At 41.9% G+C, this 22,045-nt stretch overlaps 1 protein-coding gene across 2 annotated transcripts in view; it reads left to right on the plus strand.

The window, feature by feature from the left end:
* Positions 1-22,045, plus strand: part of nphp4 (nephronophthisis 4) — a 124,089-nt gene that overhangs the window by 63,693 nt on the left and 38,351 nt on the right. For both annotated transcript variants that reach the window (XM_019863074.1, XM_019863072.1), the window contains exons 11-15: positions 1,018-1,070; positions 10,779-10,970; positions 12,535-12,692; positions 16,712-16,903; positions 18,447-18,634. In XM_019863074.1, the coding sequence (XP_019718633.1) occupies positions 1,018-1,070; positions 10,779-10,970; positions 12,535-12,692; positions 16,712-16,903; positions 18,447-18,634 (783 nt within the window). The remainder of the gene's footprint in view (positions 1-1,017; positions 1,071-10,778; positions 10,971-12,534; positions 12,693-16,711; positions 16,904-18,446; positions 18,635-22,045) is intronic.

A 22,045-nucleotide genomic window follows, 5' to 3' on the forward strand; every position in this document is an offset into this window, starting at 1 on the left:
CCCCCCCCCACACTCCACCACCGTGAGGATGAATAATTTCAACATATCTGCACGCACACATATCTGCGCTTGCACTGGGCTCGGTTGAGCTCATTGGTCAAGAAGAAATGAATCGTCCATTGTGATGAGGTCAAACATGCTCCCCACAGACTAGGAAAAGAGTGAAACCTGACCATCATCAAGCCAAAATGTCTCCCGATGAGAGGTAATGCACGCGCAAGTTTGTGCCAGAGAGCCAGCATAGCTCTGTGTGCATGTTGTCTGAACAGATGGGAGCCACAGCGAGACACCCCAGGCAGACCAAGCAATTTCCAAAAGATCAGTCGAGATCCTGCGCCGAGCGCGACAAAGAGTAGGAGGAAGGACAAAGAGATGCTGGGAAACCTTTCGTTCCGGAATTACCATGGCGACCAAGCAAATACCTCAGGAAGAATCGTCGACTTTTCAAGTCACAATGACGTCGAAATCAAACTTGTGTTTTTTTTTCAAGGTCGATCCATTTGCTACGAGGTTTAATTATCTTTGGTCCGTCTTATTCAGCATGTAGGCAATCAGTTACGGCATTTTGTTTTACCATATGTAAAACAGAATCTTTCATCAGTGCATCTTTTAGGCACAGCATAAGTCATCTTCTCAGAATGCTCGCAATGCAGTGTTTTGGCAGCTGCTCATTCTACTTTGTAGTTTCCCATTTCTCACTCTGCATTTGGTGCTTTTTGTGCAAACCCACACCAATATCTCATGACCTCGAACATCATCTTTTCGTGAGGGTTGAAGGAACATGGTTACTATTGTGTTGTTCAGTACATTATTTTAACTTGTGACGCAAGAGGGTTTTTATTTTTCAATGGTGTTGCACAATGATTAAATTTTTCATTGAAAGAGTATCCATTGTGGTTGTTGGCTCAGGATGCACAACATGATCTCATCGAGTTAAAGATGTGAGTGACAGATTTAATTTGACATGGCCAATGTTGACTTTGTGATTCAACATCTTTTTATGTATATATTTTGCAGGTCAAAATGACATCCAAGCAGTTCCGTCTCCGGAATCACCACGGGGCCCTAAGGTAAGAGATGTTGAGGGCCAGTCCATTTCACCTTGAACCGCTTTTTCTGATAGTTTGTCTGAGCACTATACAATTTGATGTTTCACCATGATTTTTATTTTCCAACATAAAGTGTTTGTGTGAACATGTTCATCTTCTTTTGTCAACCCTCCGGGTACTGACAGGTTCAGGTCCTCCTTATAATGACTGCAAACCAAAATCATGTATTTGTTTCAAAGTACACACACATACATATATATATATTTACATTTCAGTATTTCAGAATTTCTTTTTTTGTGTGTGTGTGTGTGTGTGTGTGTGTGTGTGTGTGTGTGTGTGTGTGTGTGTGTGTGTGTGTGTGTGTGTGTGTGTGTGTGGCGAAAACCGCTCCTGTGATGTATTTGTGCCTGAGATGCCCCTTACAAATTATGTAGAAACTTGAGTGCCTTTGTTCGAATCAGTGGTTATCCGGCTCAATTGGAAGTTATGTTGTTAGTATTATTCGACCCATTTCTCGCACTACAATATGCAGTTAGTTAACTATAGCTTTGCCTACCGCCAAAAAAATGCATCTTCCCTAGATGTCACAATTTATAGAACAGCTCAAGATCATTATTTCAATCCCTAACCACACCTGCAGGCTGAGAGACTCAGAGAAGCCTTGGAAGCCTGTTAGCTTGCAAGCTAGCTCGTGGCAAGCTCTTCTTGCCATGGTGTGTAAAGTCCCGCAACGCCCCGGTGGCATACATTTCAACTATCGGAATCTTGAAGTGGATATATTTTTCTGGCTGAAGCATGTTGAGATGTGTAGGGTTGCTAGACAAATGTACAAAATGTACGCATCATTTCCGCATTTGAACTACGGAGGCGTGCTACCTTTAGGCTGGTAGTCTAACGCAGAGTGATAATATCAAACACTTTAAAATATGCTCGCAATCTGCTGAAATGACCTCAAGTTGCCATAAGTGACATATTACTGTACCTTACTTGCTCCAGCTATCAGTGTCGGTGACATGATCAAAGCATTATTTATCATGTACGTAAAGTCTTATTTAACCCAACTTTTTAAAAACGCACAAAAAAATAACCCCACACAAAATAGACTACAAAGTCTTTATTAGAACATTCTATGGTGCAGATGCAACGGATTTGAGCTGATGAAAATTTGAAATAATAATAACAATAATGACAATCATATACTTCTAACCACAGGATGAGGATACATGTTCCCACGAAGCTCCCTATAACCGGGTGCCTTGCATGGATGGCGGAGGAGAGAGGGAATGAGAGAGCGCAGCTTCGTGACTCGCTGCGGAGCCGAGCAAGAAAGAGAAAGGCCGACATACTACCTTTGTCGCTTCAATGTTGCAATAGTTAAATTGTCTCGCTGAATGTATAAACTAAACTCTTGTGTAGTACAGACTCAAATAAAAAAGTGAACATAATGGGTGCCACACCACAGCGTTGGCTTGAAGAGCTATTTTTTCGTTTTTAAAAGTTATAACTATGGAGGACATTTGCATCTTGAAAAGCACCAGCTCCGAAGCTATAAATACACTTTTTACAAAAACCCATGTGAAGGCAATTTTAAAGAATTTGTTTTTTTTTTTTCCTTCAGATGGCATCCCGGTAGGTTGGATTAAACGAAGCCGGAAGCTCGTACACCTCCGTATTTTTTCCAACAGAAATATGCCATGAGCTGCTGTGCATAGTGTCCATTGGCATTCAATTTTCAGCAGGTCCGTCAAGAAAGTGGATTATTATGAACCCGTCCCCGGTGGGAAGAGGGTTGGGTACCACTTTTTGAAGGGATTTAATGATGGGATAGTGATAATGCTATGTGCCATATGTGCATGTTGGACCATAAAATTTCAATTCCTAAAGAAAATGTGAATTACTCTATATTGCTAAATGTTGACAAGACTGTACAGTATCTTCGGGTGCAGTCACACAAAGCAATCAAACTCCAACAGACTTAACCCTCAACTTTTTTTGCCTGTGCTATGCTCATGCACATGATGCTTTCTTTGCCCCGACGTGATTGCAAGAGCGAAGTCTTGCGCAACATGATTGATAATGCACTAATACCCAGTACACATAATAGACACCGCACCGAAGCCCACCACACTCCAAGCAAAACAGCCGAAGCGACTTAAGTGGGCCATCAGGAATAAATTAAAGTCTGTAGCTCTTTGTCACACACCTAGTGATTGAACACTTGAGCACTTACACACTTACTAGTACGCTGCGACATAAAAACTGCTACTGCCTAGTGGATTTTCAGACTCCACATACAGTATACTGTATTGTGTTCTTTTCTATACAACCATAAAGACATGGTGCAGTTATCAGGGATGAAGCGGTTAGAAAGGAAAAGCATCATAACAAAGGAGAGCGTAAATACTTGGAAAGATTGTTGGCGAGCTACAGGTATATATGAAATAAAATGCAGCTAAGAATAAATACCGTTCAGTATTATTGTAAAACCTTGACAATGTCTGCCTTGCACCTTTAACCAATGTATGCCCAACTATGCAGGCATGCAGAATGGGATGTGAGAAAGTTGGTGTAGCTGGTATGTGTATTTACTTGTTTTTAGCTTTTGAACTGTGAACCAAGAGCAGTCGTATTTAACATGAATAAAAGTTTTAGTATAACCACTGGCTACCTGATTTGCCTGACAAGCAATGTTCATGTTTTTTTTTCTGTCAGAGGAGAAGTGCAACTTCACTGTTCATGGCATGAATGAAGCAGTTACATTTGTGTCCCACGATCAAATTCAAGCAAGACATAAGGGGCGAAACAACATGTCATCTTCTGTCTGAATGTAGCATAAGTCCTCACATCTTCATCTGTTTTCTATACGTCTCATTAGGGTCCTGGCCGAATGGATGTGAATTGATAAGAATTATGTGATTCCATTCAAAGAAACTCCTTATTGATTCGAGTCCTTGTCAATTTCCTAATCCATTCTAATTCGCTGCGATAATTGAATAATGCAAATGATAAAGACATCATGAGATGATATGTTTATAGAAAGATTTCCAAAAAGGAACGTTTTTGATTCCAGTCTCTAGTTGGAGGTGATCTTAAGCTTGTATCATCTGATTTCAGATGAGAGACGTGGTACATCTGGACAAAGCCCCCTAGGCTGGTCTCCAGCCAATTGCACAGCCCAAATAGACACACACCCATTCACGCTCACACTTACAGTACATTTAATAAGAATATGTACTTTTTAGCTAACCTAAATAGCATGTGAAGCTAAGCTATAGTACCCGGAGAAAACCCGTTACAAGCACAGGGAGAACACGTAAACTCCACAGGAAACCCACAGCCCAGATTCAACCCCTGAACCTCCCAACTGTGAAGATGATTTGATTCACTCATTCACCTTGCCGCTCCAAATGTAAAATTCAATCCATGTAGTGTGGCTTTGATTAGTAACTTGTTTGGATAACCTCAAAATAGTTTTTCAGTGGACGCAATACTTGTGTCATTTGGATAGAGCACTGAAGGGACACTTTATGGTCCTCAATAATTTGGCCAAGGGGCAGCATATGAATGCAAAATAAAAGTGGGCCTCAAACTGTACCTTGCGGTACACCACCGCCAAGGGAGAAAGTGGCTGAGGAGTGCGTGCCTTTGATGACCGCAAATTGTCCCAACCAACTTAGTGCAGAATCTCAGTGTTTAAGCCAATCACTTGAGATTCAACCAAATAGGCATGATATCAAACGATGTGTGCTAGTTTTCCAAAGAGTGGCGCCATTTGTTTAATTTGAATGTCATATTGTATGCACAGTTTAAGCAAATTTGTTTCTCCCGAAAAACCGCTTTGGACTTGAACAAAATAACAATTGTGATGACTACGACTGCAACTACTACTTTCAGTATTTATTGAACTTTATTGGTATTGCAGAGGTGTGTCCCAGTGAGTATAACTATATAAAGAACTGGTCTCAGATGCTTTATGAGCCGAGAAATGATTGAAGTGCATACGTCTCTGTGTAGAGCTCCTGCATTTATATGAAAGACCGAGTAAATAAGGGTACCGAGCCTAAGTCATTATTGCTGAAGCTGCTCTGAGTGCACGCCATAAATCTATGCGGCTATGTGTTCATCTATCATTTTAATGGTGCCCCAAGTCTTTGCATGGAGAGATGAAACGGGAATCAATGTGTGAAGCCACGCCATTGCTTTTGGCACCCTCAAATTCATCTTGACTAGTTGTGCAGCAGTAGTCACAAATGCATCCTTTGTTTCCACATCTCTCTGCTTTCAAAGATACAGCTATAAAAACAAGTGTTTCAACCAACGAAACCCATTTCCATTTCCTGTTCAACAAATTTTTCTTTCCTTGTCAACATGGCTGTCAAGTGCTGATTAATCAATCGCATCCTTTTCTGGGATGGTGCGCATAAACAAGCCTTTCTCTCCGACTCTGTCGGCAGCCATTGTTTGATCTGACAACTTTCTCTTGCTTGCATACATTATTGATTTCTGGCCCTCTGTTTGCTGCTGTGCGGAATTCTAATTATGCTGTGGTATTTATAGCCAACGTTTGGGCGAGCCATTGACTTTGTCCATGTCGATGATATCATCTTGCATCCACAACCGATGTGGTTCGTGGTCGTGCTTGTATTCTGTTCATCCAAGTGCTGGTTAGGCCGTGCAGCACTGGGTTGCCGGCACAGGCTGATCTGGCAGCTGCTTCTGCCCGAGTCATAACTCATTTTTGCAAAATGTCTTCAATGATGAATACTTAGACTCCATTCTTGTCTCGGATACGTTGACAAAAGTCTCGCTTTGAGTCATTTCTATTTTAGCACTGCAAGCGTTCATTGCTGTGAGCAGACACACCTGTCATTGCTCTTCGGTGTCAAGATGCAAGAATAATGCCAATATATCATATTTTCTGCACTACAAGACGCTTCGGATTATAGGGTGCACCTTCAATGAATGGCCTATTTCAAAACTGTTTTCACATATAGAGCGCACCGCATTATAAGGCGCATAGAGTAGAAGCTACGATAGTGGCTGTGGTTGCAATATATATCCACTAGATGGAGCTACGGCAAAGGGAATAAAATACAATACAACACAGCTTTATATAGAGCAAAGCCATGCAGAACTGGTCACAAACACGGACATTAAACTTATAAATAAAAATGGCATTACAAAACAAGAAATGAAAGGCAAAACTAATGAAGACAATTGATTCAACAAAAAGGCACACAAACCTCATGGGCTCACATCCACAAGGGGCTAAATATCCTTGCTTGTCTCCTTCTTCCTTCGTTTAGTGACTAAACAGGTCAACTATGCTTTTGGTGTTAACTTTGTTTCATAATGGCTGCGCAGAGCTCACAAATTAGTTGTCTGTTTGAGTGAGTGTTGGTGAATGCACATGTCAATTAGTGTCGGGCAGAACCCTTTTAGGTTACACGTTGTTCCTGCTAATAATCACCACTAGATGGCATAGGAACACTAACAGGGAAACAACTCAATGAGGAATATAAAGAGACCGTGTAACACGATACATAAGGGACATCGGATTATAGGGCGCACTGATGGCTTTTGGGAAAATTGAATGCTTTTAGGTGCGCCTTATAGTGCGGAAAAAAAATGGTATTCATAGCAATATCTGTCTGTGACTTTTTGGCCATCCTTCCATCCATCTTCTCAATGGTTAACAGGGACAATGTTATCGTTGACCATCTTTGGATGACGATTCAACTCAAGGTTTTGTGTGACTTTTGAGGCTTATTTTCTTGTTAAATTACAAATTGTACAACTATTGTCGCATGCAAATTGCAAGGTAGCGCCGTACTCATTTTTCTTTCCAGACCTCCAATAGTGGCCATTCAACGGTGATTGATGAAACGGCATTGTGTTATGAATGCCAGGGGTATTATCTTAGAAAAGAAGCCTTTCTATTGCACTACTGCCAGACCCTGTAGTATCGACTGCCCTAAGATGCAGGGATGTAATTACACCTCTTTCCTTGAAACGAGAGCAAGGCCGTGATTACTTTCCTGCTCTACAACCCTTTTTTTCGGATTGTAAAAGTCAGAAGCCATTTTGTTGAAAGCCATGCAAGACGTGTTTTAATTATTCCCTGAGGAGTTTTCCTTGATTCTGTCAAGCCACAGTGATGTATTTTTGATCCGCCACGTTTGACGTCGGATGATTCCTGCCATCACAAATATTTTACCCGGATTAAAAGCAGTCTTGACTTTTTAAATATGTAGAACACACACACACACACACACACACACACACACACACACACACACACACACACACACACACACACACACACACTAATTTAAAATGCAGGTGGATTTGAAAGCAATGTCTCCAAGAATCCTTGACTGTTGATGTGTGCTACACACACACACACACACACACACACACACACACTAATTTAAAATGCAGGTGGATTTGAAAGCAATGTCTCCAAGAATCCTTGACTGTTGATGTGTGCTTGATGTGCAATAACTGTCCTAATCCCTTAGCCTACAGATCACCCGAGAGCAATCCGAAATATAAAGAAAACTCAACAGCATTATTGAAAAATAAAATTTCACCCCTTGGCATTATTGTTCAGTTTGTGCTTAAAATGGTGCTGTTTGAAATGGTAAATTTTGATCTGACGTGCGTTTCGACTGCAGGCTCTGTCCTATCCTGCCTCCCCACACAGGATGAACAGTGCAGACGGATAGACGTATTGATGAAAGGATGAGTTGAGTGTAAAACAGTCTATTATCACCTACGCTTTGTCTCTGTCAGCCCCAATTCTTCACACTTTGGCTTGGTAGTCCCTTTCTGACACCTCACTAATATGTTCTTTTGTGTGCTTGGCCGCTACACCTTTTGTTCTTAAAATTACGCTGGCTTCATCCTTTCCAAAAGGATATCATTCTGTCTCAACATTTCGGAAGCTTTTTGTACATAGCAACCATGCCTGCTACACATGAAGGACACATTGGACCATCCATCCAATTTTCTGCTCAGTTTATCCTTCTCAGGGTCACGGGTAAACCGCAGACTGCACATGTACGCAGTGCACACGCTATCCTCCACACACTGCATGCTGACGTGCTTTCCCATGAAGCCAGAAGGTGAAACGAAGATGTTTGCCCTCTTGGTATGAATGAATGAGAAAATTAGAACCCGGGGCGATGCCACTTCTAATTTCTTTGCTGTATTGTTTTGCCAGTGTTTTGGCTCAATCTGAGTGAGCTCACATTTGTTGACAAATGACGTGATTTTGAAAAGTTGACATTTGTTGAGAGCTTTCCCGATTTTACAGGACATTTTGACCAATAGGACAAGCCAAAATAGGCGAAGAATTGCGGTTCACGCTGATGATAAAATCTTGCCAGCATTGTCTTTGACATTGTTAGCGTTGAAGAGAAAAGATTGGATTGAGGTGGGAGCAGCAGAAATGATGATTAATATCCATCCATCATCGAGCTGCTCAACTGGGCCTCCCTATCGAGCTGACAACTTTTGGGCGAGAGGCAGGGTAAACCTTAGACATGTCACATATCCATCTCAGGGTCACATTTTGTTTCATAGTTTTGTTTCTTCATGTCCTTATGTCTTGCTTATTTGGTTTTGTTTCCATCTGTCCCTTATGTCGACCAAATCAGGTCCCTCAATCCGTTGTGTCTTGTCCAGGCGTTGCTTGTTGTCGCGTCAGTTTGCTTGTATTCAGTTACCCGGGTTCTGCCGGTTTTGGTCGGATCGTTGTGCTACCGTCATGTCGTTTTGTTTGCGTTGCTGTCACGTTGTGTGTGTTTCCTTGTGACTTTGAGTTGGATCTTTTTGTTAGCGTTATTGACTTAGGTAGTGCTATTCATTTAGTTTTGCCAGTGTACCCGAGCAAGTGTTTTGTTTTGTTTTTTTTGTTAATACATTTTGTTCGGTACTTCCTGCTTCTTCTGACTTCCTGTTTTTTGGGTCCACGGCCATCGCATCTATGACAGGTGCTGTGGGAAAGCATTTTAAAAGTCAATACAGGACAGCAGGCCAACGGGGAAATTATGTGTATCAAATTTTAGGGGCTAAACATCACCATTTTGTGGCCAGTCTGGAGCCCTGCTGATCAAATGGAAAATCACATGAAATCTGTTTGTTTTGTTTTGATAGCAAAAAAAAAAAAAAAAAAAAGAACTATTGAACAAAAAAATATATTATTTAATTTTGGGAAACATTTTAAAAACCAATTTTCTTCGGGTGGCTACCATTTTTTTTTTTTTTTTTTTTTTTACCTCCTCACAGCCTCGTGGAACAATATTACCACAGTGATCATTGTAGCTCCAGCCCTTTACAAACTTAAACAATGATCATTGATCAATATTCCACAGTACCAGACACTTGAAAGCGCTCAAGGACTTTCTGTATGGTTGCACACCTCAAGTTGTACGACAATTACTGCTACTGGTCACTTAAAAACTGGTACGACTATTATCTGCACCAACTGCACAACTGTTATAGTATTGGATAGCACAAATTCCTTGTGTGTTCTCTCCACACTTGGCCAATAAAGATGATTCTGATTCAGATTATTGACCAGCTGTCTTCACCAATGCGCAAGGAACTAATCAGACTTTGGGCACGTCAGCTAGCTTGCGACATCACTAGCTCATCGCAGGGCCATAGCTAGTCATTTGGGGCCCTCAGTCAACGCAACAACAATCAGCGGCTAGCAAAACAATGATGCCCTGGTGGGCTGAATCAGTAGATACGGGTATACACGTGGAATTCACACTCAAAACGATGTCACAAAATGCCAGCAAGCAGCAAAAATTAAAAGTGAATACAAATAAATAAATAAAAATACCGGGACTGTGAACCCGGAAACTGTAATGGAAGGGGTTCACTGTACGTTATCACGAATACACGATTTTTCAATAGAATTTTCAGTAGATACTTGAATACTATCATATTTGGTCGCTGTAGCCCAACATTCAACCTCTCCGTTTTATCGCCATATATTTTTATTGTTGAATAAAACCCTTGCTACAGGTCCCTGGAATTAATCTGCCTCTCAAAATTGGTAAATTGCTCCTCAAATCAAGTCATTGACAAGTAAAATTGCTCCTGAGAGAAAAATAAAATGTCATTTTAAACATTGTATTAACAGTGAGGAAAGTCCGTCGATCACTGTTATTTGTGACAATTTCAAAGTGGATGGAGTTTAAATTAAGTTGATAACATTTCAGGTTACATCGCGCAATTAGGCAGTCAAGTACTTCTTAATGGACATATTCTGGATCTTTAACTTTAATGGTCGTGCTGTGATCGTGGCTCTTCAGCTATTGGCAGGGAAACTCGACTGCCTGCCGCAGATGTTTTACATCAGAGATGATGCACTTTTAAGCGGACGTTAAACTGTAATCATCTGAATTGTTGGTTGAGATCGTGAAACGAGGAGAGTAACCGTTGATTGCGCGACCGTAAATTAGAGGGAAATAATACTTTTTCTGATTAAAAAGCTAGACCAGCCAGTTGAATCTGTTCAAGGGTTTTGTTTTCATCTTATCCTTCCTGAATCCACTGCCTGAGTTTTCACGAACATTATTTGCAATGTTCGACATTTCTGTTGTCATCTGAAATTGAAGAAGTACAAGCTTCTCCCTTGTTCTTCATCATAACACAATAAGAAACAAATAACCACGAACGCGATAAGAACTATTCACCTGTGTTTCCCTTCAGCTATCACTGTCTCAACTGACAGCTACCTCACGCTCCCCGACCGTCAGCCATTCCAGCCCGGGGTTGCCGTGGCAACAGTCGCTTCCTTCCCTTCTCCAGCCTTCTCCGACGACGCCGGCCCGCTGGCCGTCACATGTTGCGAGATCTCCTTCCCCGAGCGTTCACAGACATGCGCAAAATACACATACGGAGGTAAGTACACATGCGTGGAGTGAGAAAACAGGCCCGGAGGCCTCCACAAAGACTGTACACAGCCGACGCTGTGTGCAAAACACACAGCGTGCTGCGAAATCATTTCAATGAAAGTTTACGCAGGCAGTCACTCACCGAGTTCAAAGATACATCTTTACGGTGCTCCGCTTGTACTGAATACACATGCAAAACTGAACTTCAGCCCCAAAGCATATTCTTTGCCTGTGGAAATCCTGAAGATGCTGTGTGCATCACATTTCACCTTTTCATCTATTTTTAGATTTGCAGATGCAATTCTGTATCTCCTTTCATCTTTCAAAAAGTTTGGAGTATATTTTTGAAAATCATGACACCGGGTCATACATTTTTCTCTCGGCAAACGCGACTAATTCAGGGGTGCTCAACCTTTTTTGACCAAAGACCTACTTTTCGATCAGCCAACCTCCCACGATCGATCCATTACCATGCTCGCGTGCATACGCGTGCACTTACACACGCATGCCCTGATGAGCAATCGCCACAATGGCCCCTAAAATGAACGAAACTGAAAAATAAAGTAGACACAAAAGTTTGTGAAAAGCAAATCACTGCCTACCTTAGTCGAGACCTGACATTGAGGCATGGGATGACTTTTGCAGCGTGTGAATGATCGTAGCTCACATGTACCGTTTTAAAATGCTTCTCCCGGCACTCCAGATTCCCATTCTTTGCCCGTGCCCTTGATGAACTGTACATGAAACAAACTCTGAATGAGAACAATAATAACAATTCACAAAAGACAATTGCAGACTGCTGACTGCTAACAACTTCCGGTGATGCAGGTCACGGGCCACCGTAGGTTAAAGGTGACCTGCTTTTTATTTTATTTTATTTTTTAAATACTTTTTGTGAAATGGAGAATGATAGGATGTTAAATATATTCATGACATGCACACAGACACACACATGTTTTGGGTTGGATTTTTTTTCCGCTACACCTCTCGCGATCGACTTGGGACCAATGTGCGAGCTACCTGGTCAATCGTGATCGACGTATTGGGCACCCCTGGTCTAATTTGAACCCACTTAGATCTCAAACATGATAATGGAAAATACCTGTGAATGTAGCTAACTGCGTTTAACTGCTAACCAGCTTTATGGACCTGCAGAGTCTCATCGCTTCATCCAGGGGAACGCAGAAATTTGTAGATGTCAGCTAGACTGAGCTGCGTATAATTACTGAATCATTTCCAGAAATGAAGTTAGGCTAACCTGCTCCCCCAGTCGTCGGTATGTGCAGCACAGTATCAGCAGTTTGCCTGTGAAAGCTGCCTTGTCTCGGCTTAATTGGACCGTGTTCACCCATAGGCATTAGGCGTCGACACCCTGCGGACACTTCGTTAGGAACACCTGCACAACCTAATGAGATCCAATACAGGAACTTCTTGAATATGAAAATGTTGGTGTTTGCAAACAAAATGATCATGCTCGGTTTTGACACAGTCGCGTTTAATTTGAATGTGTTGCTCATCGAAGTTGTATTTTCTCAACACTCTCGGCATACTTGCCTGCCGTTTCTCTTTAGGCCTGCTCAGCTCTCAGCAGCACTACACACCTTGAGATGGACCTTCAGCCAGTAAGGGATGGGACGCATTCAGCTAAACACGAGGAAGACCAACTTCGGGAGCTCCCGTTCACTCTTGTTCATGCCCCTGTCATTACAGCGGGTGTGACTGCACCAAGGTGGGTCACCATTAAAAAACATATTATATGTTTATAACAATATTTAAAAACAAGCATAACTACGAAAAGAATGGTGATGTATTCTAACTTCACATTCAAGCAAATAATACAAAGCATAAGTCTGCGTAGTGCCCTCACACATGAGCATGCAATTGTTTACATATGCAGTAAAAATATCATCTAAATGCATGTTATGAATACTGAACATAAAAATAGAAATCTGTTGGGCACCAGAATAAAGTTTTTTTTAAATTTTGAGATTAGAATGCTTATGTTTGTCTATTCTTACTTATTCCAGTGATAATCTAGAAAAATGCACAGACAAAAGGTCAACAAAAAAACTAAAAGAAATGGTCGCCGCCTTAAGGAAATTGGTTTTTAAAATGCTTCCAAAAATATATTTTTTGTTAAATAGAAAAAAAAAAAAAATATATAAAAAAAAGCCGAAAAATAGTGGCATCTGGCCCCCAAAATTTGATACACATAAAACAGACAGAACCCAGGGAACTAAATATAAGCAAACAGGCGAGACAACAAGAAACACCTGGATGAGACACAACGGGTTGAGGGAGCTAATTGGTTGGCACAAGGGACTCGGATGACAAGAACAGGTGGAAACAAACCCAAACAAGGAAGACCAAAGCACATGAGAAAACTAAACTATGAAACAAAACCAAATTTAATCTTAACAAAAATAGAACTATTAAAACACCAACTTTTTGATCTTGGAACCACTTGCCCAGGATGTAAAAATCACTTCTTCTGCTCAGTAAAACAGTGGAGCACTATTCCATCTATCCAATCTCTGCCACGCTTGTGCTCATTACGCTCACAGGTGAGCTGTATCCAATCCCAGGTAACGGCTTGGACTGGTCCTCAACAAATCACAAGGCACATATAGGCAAACAACAATTCACACTCACATTCCTACCCCCGGACAATCTGAAATTAATCTAAAACGCATACTTCTGAAATCCCCGAGGAAACCAGAGTATGGTACCCGGAACCCCCCCCCCCACACACACACACGCACACGCAACATGCAAACTCTAACCTGAGTTGAGATTTCAACCTGCGACCTCTTAACTATGATACAGACATGCTGACTGTTATATCCCGCTGCCCTGATAACTAACTGACACGTCAAATAATGATCCCCTGACAGCCTTTGAATGACACACACAGCCATACATTGCTACTTTTTTATTTTAATCCTTTACGTGCTCCTACATCTACCCCTCCTCTCTGTCTCTGACCACATTTTTTAAAGTCTCCTTATCAAAAGGAGCACTGGGTGGACTGCCAGTCACCAGACAGATAGTGTCTGGCTTACACTGCTTTCTGTCAGTGCTACAGGCTGATAGGACATTGGTGACTAAGCACAGCACGTGCTCGTGCACACATTTTTTGCCTGGCTGTGCTTTAAAGACTACAAATGAAAGTTGAACATACAAACCGCATCCGTTTATCACGTTTATTGTATATATTTACAGATATAGTATTCCCAATACAGGTGACAATGATTATGCAAGAGCACCTCGCAGAGGTGTCAAGGAGACATCCTAAGTAGATGCCTGATCCACCTCGTCTTGCTCCTCTTAAAACTTAAAGACGACCGGGCTGCTCACTCTCTCTCTAAGGACGAGCCAAGACATCCTGCGGAGAAAACTCATTTGGGCCGCTTGAACCCTTGATCTCGTCCTTGGTCACGACCCGCAGCTCGTAACCATAGGCAAGAGACGGAACGGTAAATTGACTTCTAAATCGATCTACTTCTTGACAACAGACCAATGCCGAATCTGCGTCACTGCAGGCCCTGGACCAGTCTGCCTGTTGTTCTCCTGCTCCCTCCTTTCCTCCCTCTCTCTCTCTCTCTCTCTCTCTCTCTCTCTCTCTCTCTCTCTCTCTCTCTCTCTCTCTCTCTTTCTCTCTGTCTGTCTTTCATTACAAATCTAACAGAATGGTGGTAAGCAGATGGTCATGTAACGTGTTTATCCTAAGAACAATCATTACAACAATGTATTTTGTATCACTTTTTTTTGGTACTTTTCCAAGAGGGCCACTTCACTAATGTTCCTCGAGTAGTTGAACTTTTGAGCAGTGAATGTTTGAGTAGCATTAGTCACTGTTGATCGGCCAAAGGCATCAATGAAGCCATTTAAAAACCCCTCTTTTATATGTCTCGGTGTGTACAGCCATTCATTAGGGCTGTAAGTCACTCTGTTGCTTTCTACTGCGGTATCGATCGCCTTGCATCTTATTAATTGACAGCGGTTGTTCTGGGTAATTCAATATTTCTGTTCTTAGCTGGAAGAATTCCACAAATAGCCCATTTAAAGTAGGTTCGCGCTGCCCTTTACTTAGGGAAAGGATCACAGTGGAGTCAGCTTTTAAATGGAACTTTATTATTCAATCCAGCTGTTAGACAGCAGAATGCCATGGGGATGTGCCAATGGGCTAGACACAAAGGACTCGACAGCCTAAAAATAATGGGCACTCTGACACAGAAACAAGATCTTGCATTAGTACGGCGAGTCTGTAAACAAGCAACTCACATAGAAACAGCCTTCCGAGCCTCCAGTGTGGATTTAGACATGCTGCTCTTCAGTTCAGTGGGCCGAAACATCTCTGCCTCCTCTTGGAATCGGAAAGTTTTTAGTGCGAAATGACTCATTTGTGTGACAAAAACATTTACGACCCAAATCATTTTGAATTAACTGCCGTGAACGTACATATAGTTTGAACTAAACAAACAAACAAACAAAAAAAAACTGGGATGACTGGGTGTGAAATTGAAACATACATCAGAGAGAGAAAATTCAATGATCCATCGGTCTAACCGATGTCACCGTAATTAGTTTGGTCAAGGCTTCATTCTGTTTCACCATGGGAATAATCTGTTTACCAACTGGGCGCAGACAACAACTTTATGATAAACCCCAAACCAAAACATTAGCATTCATCGTCCTGCGCTCGCATTTTAGCCAGCCATCTGTGCGTTGCGTTGGGTGTCACTGTTGACAGTCGAAGTTATGAATGGTACAATGGCTGCTGCAAGACAGGTGGTTGCTATGATTAGCTATAACCGGCGATTATGCGAGGAATTCCTCAGGGTGTACTTCATCGCCCTCTGTCTTTTCGCTTCAAGTGCTCTCACGGCTCCTGTCCTTGAGGGGACTTTGCCGACACCCTCGGTGTCGTTTTAGGGGACAGTCGAGACTGAAGTTGAAATTGATTGTCAAAGAATACAATGAGAAAATTGCCGTTAAGCTCTGCTAAATAATGAGTAGAAGGCCAAACAAGGTGGGCTATGGCTTCCCTACTGACCTTCACAAGGAGATCGAAAATGATTCCATGGATGGAATCAGTTTTGCAAAAGAAATAAATATACCGGTAGGTGGTATATAACAAAACTGCAGGATTCCAGGGGTGTATCTGAAAAGTGCATCATGATATGCCGTTTTTGCACTCATCAGTATCAACCTTCAAGTGACTGGTTAGTCAGGGTTACATGCTTCTCAAGCTCATACCTTCTGGGTGACCTAAGAGCAGATTTGTCATTGCCATATGCAGCGTGAAATAAACACACTTGGTAACTTGATCTTACTCTGTTAGGAGGCCCTAAGCTGTATACTGTAAGTCTTCACTTTGCTGCAGTACTCTGTTTTTCTTACTTGCTGCTGTCAGTCTCTATCGTAACTATATTTGATTTGTTCACTTACCGTTTGTTATTCATTCCGACTGATGCTTTCGACGGGGTCTTTGTTAGAAGAGAAAAACTGACCGGCCTAAAATGACACGAGTATAGCTGAAGGTGAAGGAACAATACGCTACTGCAAATTACTTGACTGAGGCCTGTGCAGCAGGCGATAAATATATTTGTAAGCTCTTTCATGGCAACGTATACTGCAGATTCATTTTTATTTTTTTTGTGTGTGACACAACAACTTTTGTTGCCAGTGCTAGACTCAATTTCACGTTGAACCCTTCTCAATCTATTTTAACGCTTCTCCTCCCAGTTTGTCCACAGTCAGTTCCAGGAGTTCACTGGCCCACCTCTACTCTGCTGGCTTCCCCGATATTGTGGATTCGAAAGGGCAGGTGGCAGAAGTCTTGGACCCCACAGAGCCGGTGCCCTTTGAGCCACACCGTGAAGAAATGGATCCACTGCAGGAGAATCTTCTGGTCTTCCAGTTTCTTGCATTTACAAGGTAAAGTGTGGACCCCTGTGATTTGTGACATGATTAACAGCATCTTACGTTTTGCAGACGTGCCTTTTTATTTTCTTGAGGGTATTTGCAAGTTACGCTCGATCACAAATGTCACATTCTTGGGGTTACTTTTATGTGGTGAATTTTGACACTTGACTAAGTGATAGTAAATTTGTCTTTAATTTCGAACTTTTTTTCTTGTAATGTAATTCCTGTTACTACAATCGTCTATACTCATTTCTGATCCATTGGCAATTTTAAAAGAGAATGCTGAGAGACGAATTAGTGCATTTATTTGATTGAGCTCAAAAATCATCATCTGGATCATTTAACACAGGAATGAAAACTTGATCTTCTTTACTGCTCTTATTTGAAAATACATAAAAGAAAATAGAAAGAATTTCACACTTCTGACCATGCACTGCAAATGTGTATCCTTGCATTTTTCAATTGCATCCAAGGAAAAAAAAAAAATCTGCCGGCAGTCGACTTTCTCCCTTTTATGCTGAGCTGACGCACTCAGGCATTAAGTTCTGTCAGTCATCCTCTCCTCACATGTCCACTGCATGCTCATACACACGCACGCACACATATGCTCAGAATTCTCACAAAAACACATTTCCTGTCAGCGCAGCCTCTGTCAGCAAGCCGTCACAAAGGCCCCCGGAGCCGGCGCCCTCTCGGTGACAGTGGAAGATGCGTGCTGAACACAGCGCTCGCACCACAGTGTCCTTCTCTCTTTTTGTGTGCAATGTCAGCAGTTTAATAAGCCCATTCTTTGTTGTTGCCCACCATGATATTCTGTAAATGAGCACTCAGAATACATTAGCCTTGTTTTCAGTTCAACGTACATTCTGTCAACGTCGAAATAAGCAGCGTGTATCCCATTGTAGCCTTCGTGCTGGAGGTGGGGAAATAACAGCAGACACAATTGTATTCAGTGGCTCTATATGACCCACACAATGTGTCCGGCGTCCTCATGTTCATGTCATATGTGAGGTTCGTGTCCCTCTCAGTGCATGATTGAATGTTTATTAAAATGTGTTAATCTTAACCCAAAAGGAAATTTGGTTGTCACTCTGCTGCCGACATTTGTGATGCATGCAACATGCACTTTCTGTGTTGACTATAGAGCGGAGGGGTGATTGCTGATTGCTAATCAGCCCAATCGAAGTGAGCGGAAGTTGATTTCATTATTCAGTGTGTAAATTCAGTGTCATCTCGTAAGTGTGCGCTGACAGTGAAGTTTTTTTTTTTTAGTTTGTTTACCCGTAGATATGTGTACTTGTGGTTGCTGTTTAAAAGATCAGGGATAGTATCAATGGACGGAAGGATACCTGTCGCTCGACAAATGAGTGACTTTATCCATATTTGCATGTAAAATGTATAGTCAGTCGTAGTGCAGCAGAGGGTGAATACGTGTGTGGACACCTTCCTTTATGGTGTATAGAAGAGAATATGCGTTCAGTCTCTTTCTTGTCAGGTCCACATAGTTTCGCTTCATGATTTTGTTAATCATCAACTTTTTTTTTTTTTTAATCAGAATGCCAATGGTGGGGATTGGTCCCAAATGGCCTGCCAACATCTACTTCACCTTCCAGTTCTACCGTTTTCCACCAGTCACGTCACAGCAGCTTCGACTACAGAACAGCGACAAGGTGCAGCAGAAAACAAGCGAGCTGCTTCCTTGTGTCCTGACTTCCATCAACAATGACGGCTCTGTCAACTCTGGTAATGATCTTCCATCGCTTTGGAAAGATATTGGTGATTTTCTCATGGATTGTGTCACCTTGGAGTTTGTACTAAGAATTGATAACAACAAGTCAGACACCAAACACACGAGGCACATTGTCCTAGCACACACAAACTTAATGATAACAGATTTACCAATCGCAGATGGTTTTGTGAATCATTGCTACTTGATTAATATGGAAATTCCAACTGTATTGCAAAAACTTGGATCATAAGTTGCTGGTTACAGGACACGCTCACTCGCACTGGACTTGCCAAAGCATGAGCCAATCTCGCTTCAGCTCGCCACTTCACACGCCACCTCACCAGGCTCCGCCTCTTAAAGGCACATTTCTTTTTTATTATAAAGCCCACCTAAAAGCATTCAATTTTCTCACAAGCCTTATAATCCCATGCGCCTAATATATGGATCAATATTCTGATTTCTTGGGCGTAGTATTTTAAATGTTCTGTCAATCGCTTTGCAGCGGTTGTGAAAGCACTGTACAAATAAAGCTGTTTTGTATTGTATTGTATTCCCATTAACGTAACTCCATCTAGTGGACGCATAACGCAACCGTAGCCACTATTGTAGCTTCTATTCTTTGTGCCTTATCATGAGGTGCGCCCTATATACCAACATATTTTTAAAATAGGACATTCATTGAAGGTGCGCCTTATACTCCGAAGTCCCTTATATTGCAGAAAATATGGTTCAGTTTGCATCCAAGGTAATGTGAAAATGATGTTGAATGAGGGAAAAGGGGAGGTAAGTCACATGGATTGATAGCAAGAGATTTTCTATTCCAAAGCATTAACAACAACACAAATCTGTTATACAAACAAGTAAAAAAATATATATATCCGAAATGCATTTTGCATGTGAATAAAAGGTCAAAATGTCCCGGAAAAGCCAGATCAAAGCACCATTTCTTATGCAGACAGCTTCATATTGTGCGTCCAAGCTACCTAGCGATGCATTTCACTCATCTCCAGCTTGGCGTTGTCCAATCATTTCATACAAACTGCAAGCCAGTTCCGTGATGCTCCACGATGTTCTCCGATGCCACTTCCCTTTCAATCAGCCAAACGGCCAGTGATTGATGTCCATTCATGTTGCAACTAATGAAATGGAAGAGATATGACTGCTACTGACAGAGCGTGATGTTGAGCACACAAACATTACTCCCCTTACCCCACAGGCCTCCTCGGAGAGACACTCTGGATTACCACTGTCAATATTTTTTTTTTTGCTGCGCATCTACACTCTATCACCCAATGTACTCCTTCCATAAACTGTACAGTATTCTCTCTTGCGGAGCCTTTACACCAATTTACTGGCAAAAGCTGAACTAAATCTACCCTTTTACTTTTGAAGGATTAAGAGTTAAGGGTGCGATTTAGCAGTTAGTCGGTTTATTGCCGCTCCCTGGATTTAACGTGCCATTCTTCTCTTGAATATCAGCACCTGTCACACCTTTCTTTTTGCTCAAATGGAAATGTCGAAGTGGAATCACAGCAGAGGAGATGAAATCAACTGGAAGTCATATCAACTCGAGACTTCATCCAAACGGAAAACGGAATAGCTAGCAAGGGGATGAGCTAGCTAGATGATAGCTCTAAGGTGGACTGCCCTAAATGTTGTGCCTCATCTTGGAGGTGTAAACCGTCATCATATGTGTCATCAAACAACACGATCTCACCTCACTCACGTGTTGACTTGGTTGATGTTGGTAATTTGTGTCCACGGTTTTGTGTTGTTTAACAAGAAGGAACACCGCGTGCCACTTTTGCTTCTCGTGGAGAGACCGTTTGGACTCCTGAACAAATGATTTCAAATGTGATGAATTTCAATGAGAATTTCAATCAAATTCATTTCGAGAGGTCAACCATCGACGAAAATAACAACAGCCAATGTTCCGTGACGGAACACTGTGGCCGAATTTTGAGCTTCCACTGTAATATAAATAACAGTGATGGCACATGAAAACGCTGATGATTCCAGACTCCTTTGCTCAATTTGGTCTCCTATTTCAAAAGATGAAAAATAAAATGACTGTAAAATAGAATACCAGAAATGGAGAGTTCATCCAATTCGTACAAAATGCGCCGACTTGGACAGCATACAGTCCCAGCAATGTTAATCAAAAACCTGAGAAACGCTAACTGGAGTAAAAAACAGAACAAAACAAAAAACAAACAAACAAAATCTGAGTCACGGCCAAAATGTGGTTAGTTGTTGCTCTTCATTAAGTTGCAGTTTCACTTTATTCCTGTCGGTGTCTATATTATGCATCACAAAAAAATCTATTTCGTCAGTTGAACCAACTATGGTGGCTGTTGTTGAAATCAATCCAAATGTACGTTTTTGTCCCAAAACCAATTTCACAGTACAATGTTTTTGTTCTCTTGTTCTTTCTTGTTCCAATCCATCAAGCCAATGCCATCAGATGATTTGTCCCCCCCACCCCAAAAAAGTTGCCTCATACACATGCATCAGTGTTCCATGATGCTGCAAGTTGTGGCGACAGAGATTGTGTTTGTGTTCCTGTGAAACTCTTGACATGACTCACCCTTATTGGCATCAGTCGCAGGATACCCAACCCGTTTTTATTATCTAGCGTCAATCTCGACAACACAATTTTGTTCCACTTGGGATCACTCACAAAGTATGGGGATGTGTTTTTGGGGGCGGTCAGTCAAGGTATGGCAAACTGAAGGGAAGCAAACTTTAGTGCAGCAATCAGACCAACAAGTGATTTGAATGGAATGAAACAAAAGTGAATTGTTTTTTTATGTTATATTTTGTCATCTTACACCTCAATCAGAAAAGGTTGGAATGCTCTCGCCAGGTCAGGGATGAGATCCTGTCCCAAGTGTTAGGAATTCAAGTATCTTGGGTGCTTGTTCACGAGTGAGGGCAGGACGGAGCGGGAAATCGACAAGCGGATCGATGCAGCATCTGCAGTGATGCGAACTCCGTATCGTTCTGTCATGGTGATGAAGGAGCTGAGTTGAAATGTGAAGCTCTCAATTTACCGCTTGATCAATGTTCCTACCCTCATCTGTGGTCACGGGTGGCGGGTCATGACCGAAAGAACAATATCTATCTATCTATCTATCTATCTATCTATCTATCTATCTATCTATCTATCTATCTATTTTCTGATCCACTTATCCTCCCAAGGTTTGCGGGACGGGGGCGTGCTGCAGCCTGTCCCAGATGTTTTCGGGCAGTAGGCGGGGGACACCCTGAACCGGTTGCCAGCCAATCGCAGGGCACACACAGACAAACAACCATCCGTGCTCACACTCACACCTCCGGACATTTTCAAATGATCCATTATCCTGCCACGCATGTTTTTGGAATGTGGGAGGAAACCGGAATACCCGGATAAAACCCACGCAGGC

The sequence above is a fragment of the Hippocampus comes genome, unplaced genomic scaffold (genome assembly GCF_001891065.2).
Source record: "Hippocampus comes isolate QL1 unplaced genomic scaffold, H_comes_QL1_v1.1 scaffold1, whole genome shotgun sequence".
In the NCBI taxonomy this organism is placed as follows: Eukaryota; Metazoa; Chordata; class Actinopteri; order Syngnathiformes; family Syngnathidae; genus Hippocampus; species Hippocampus comes.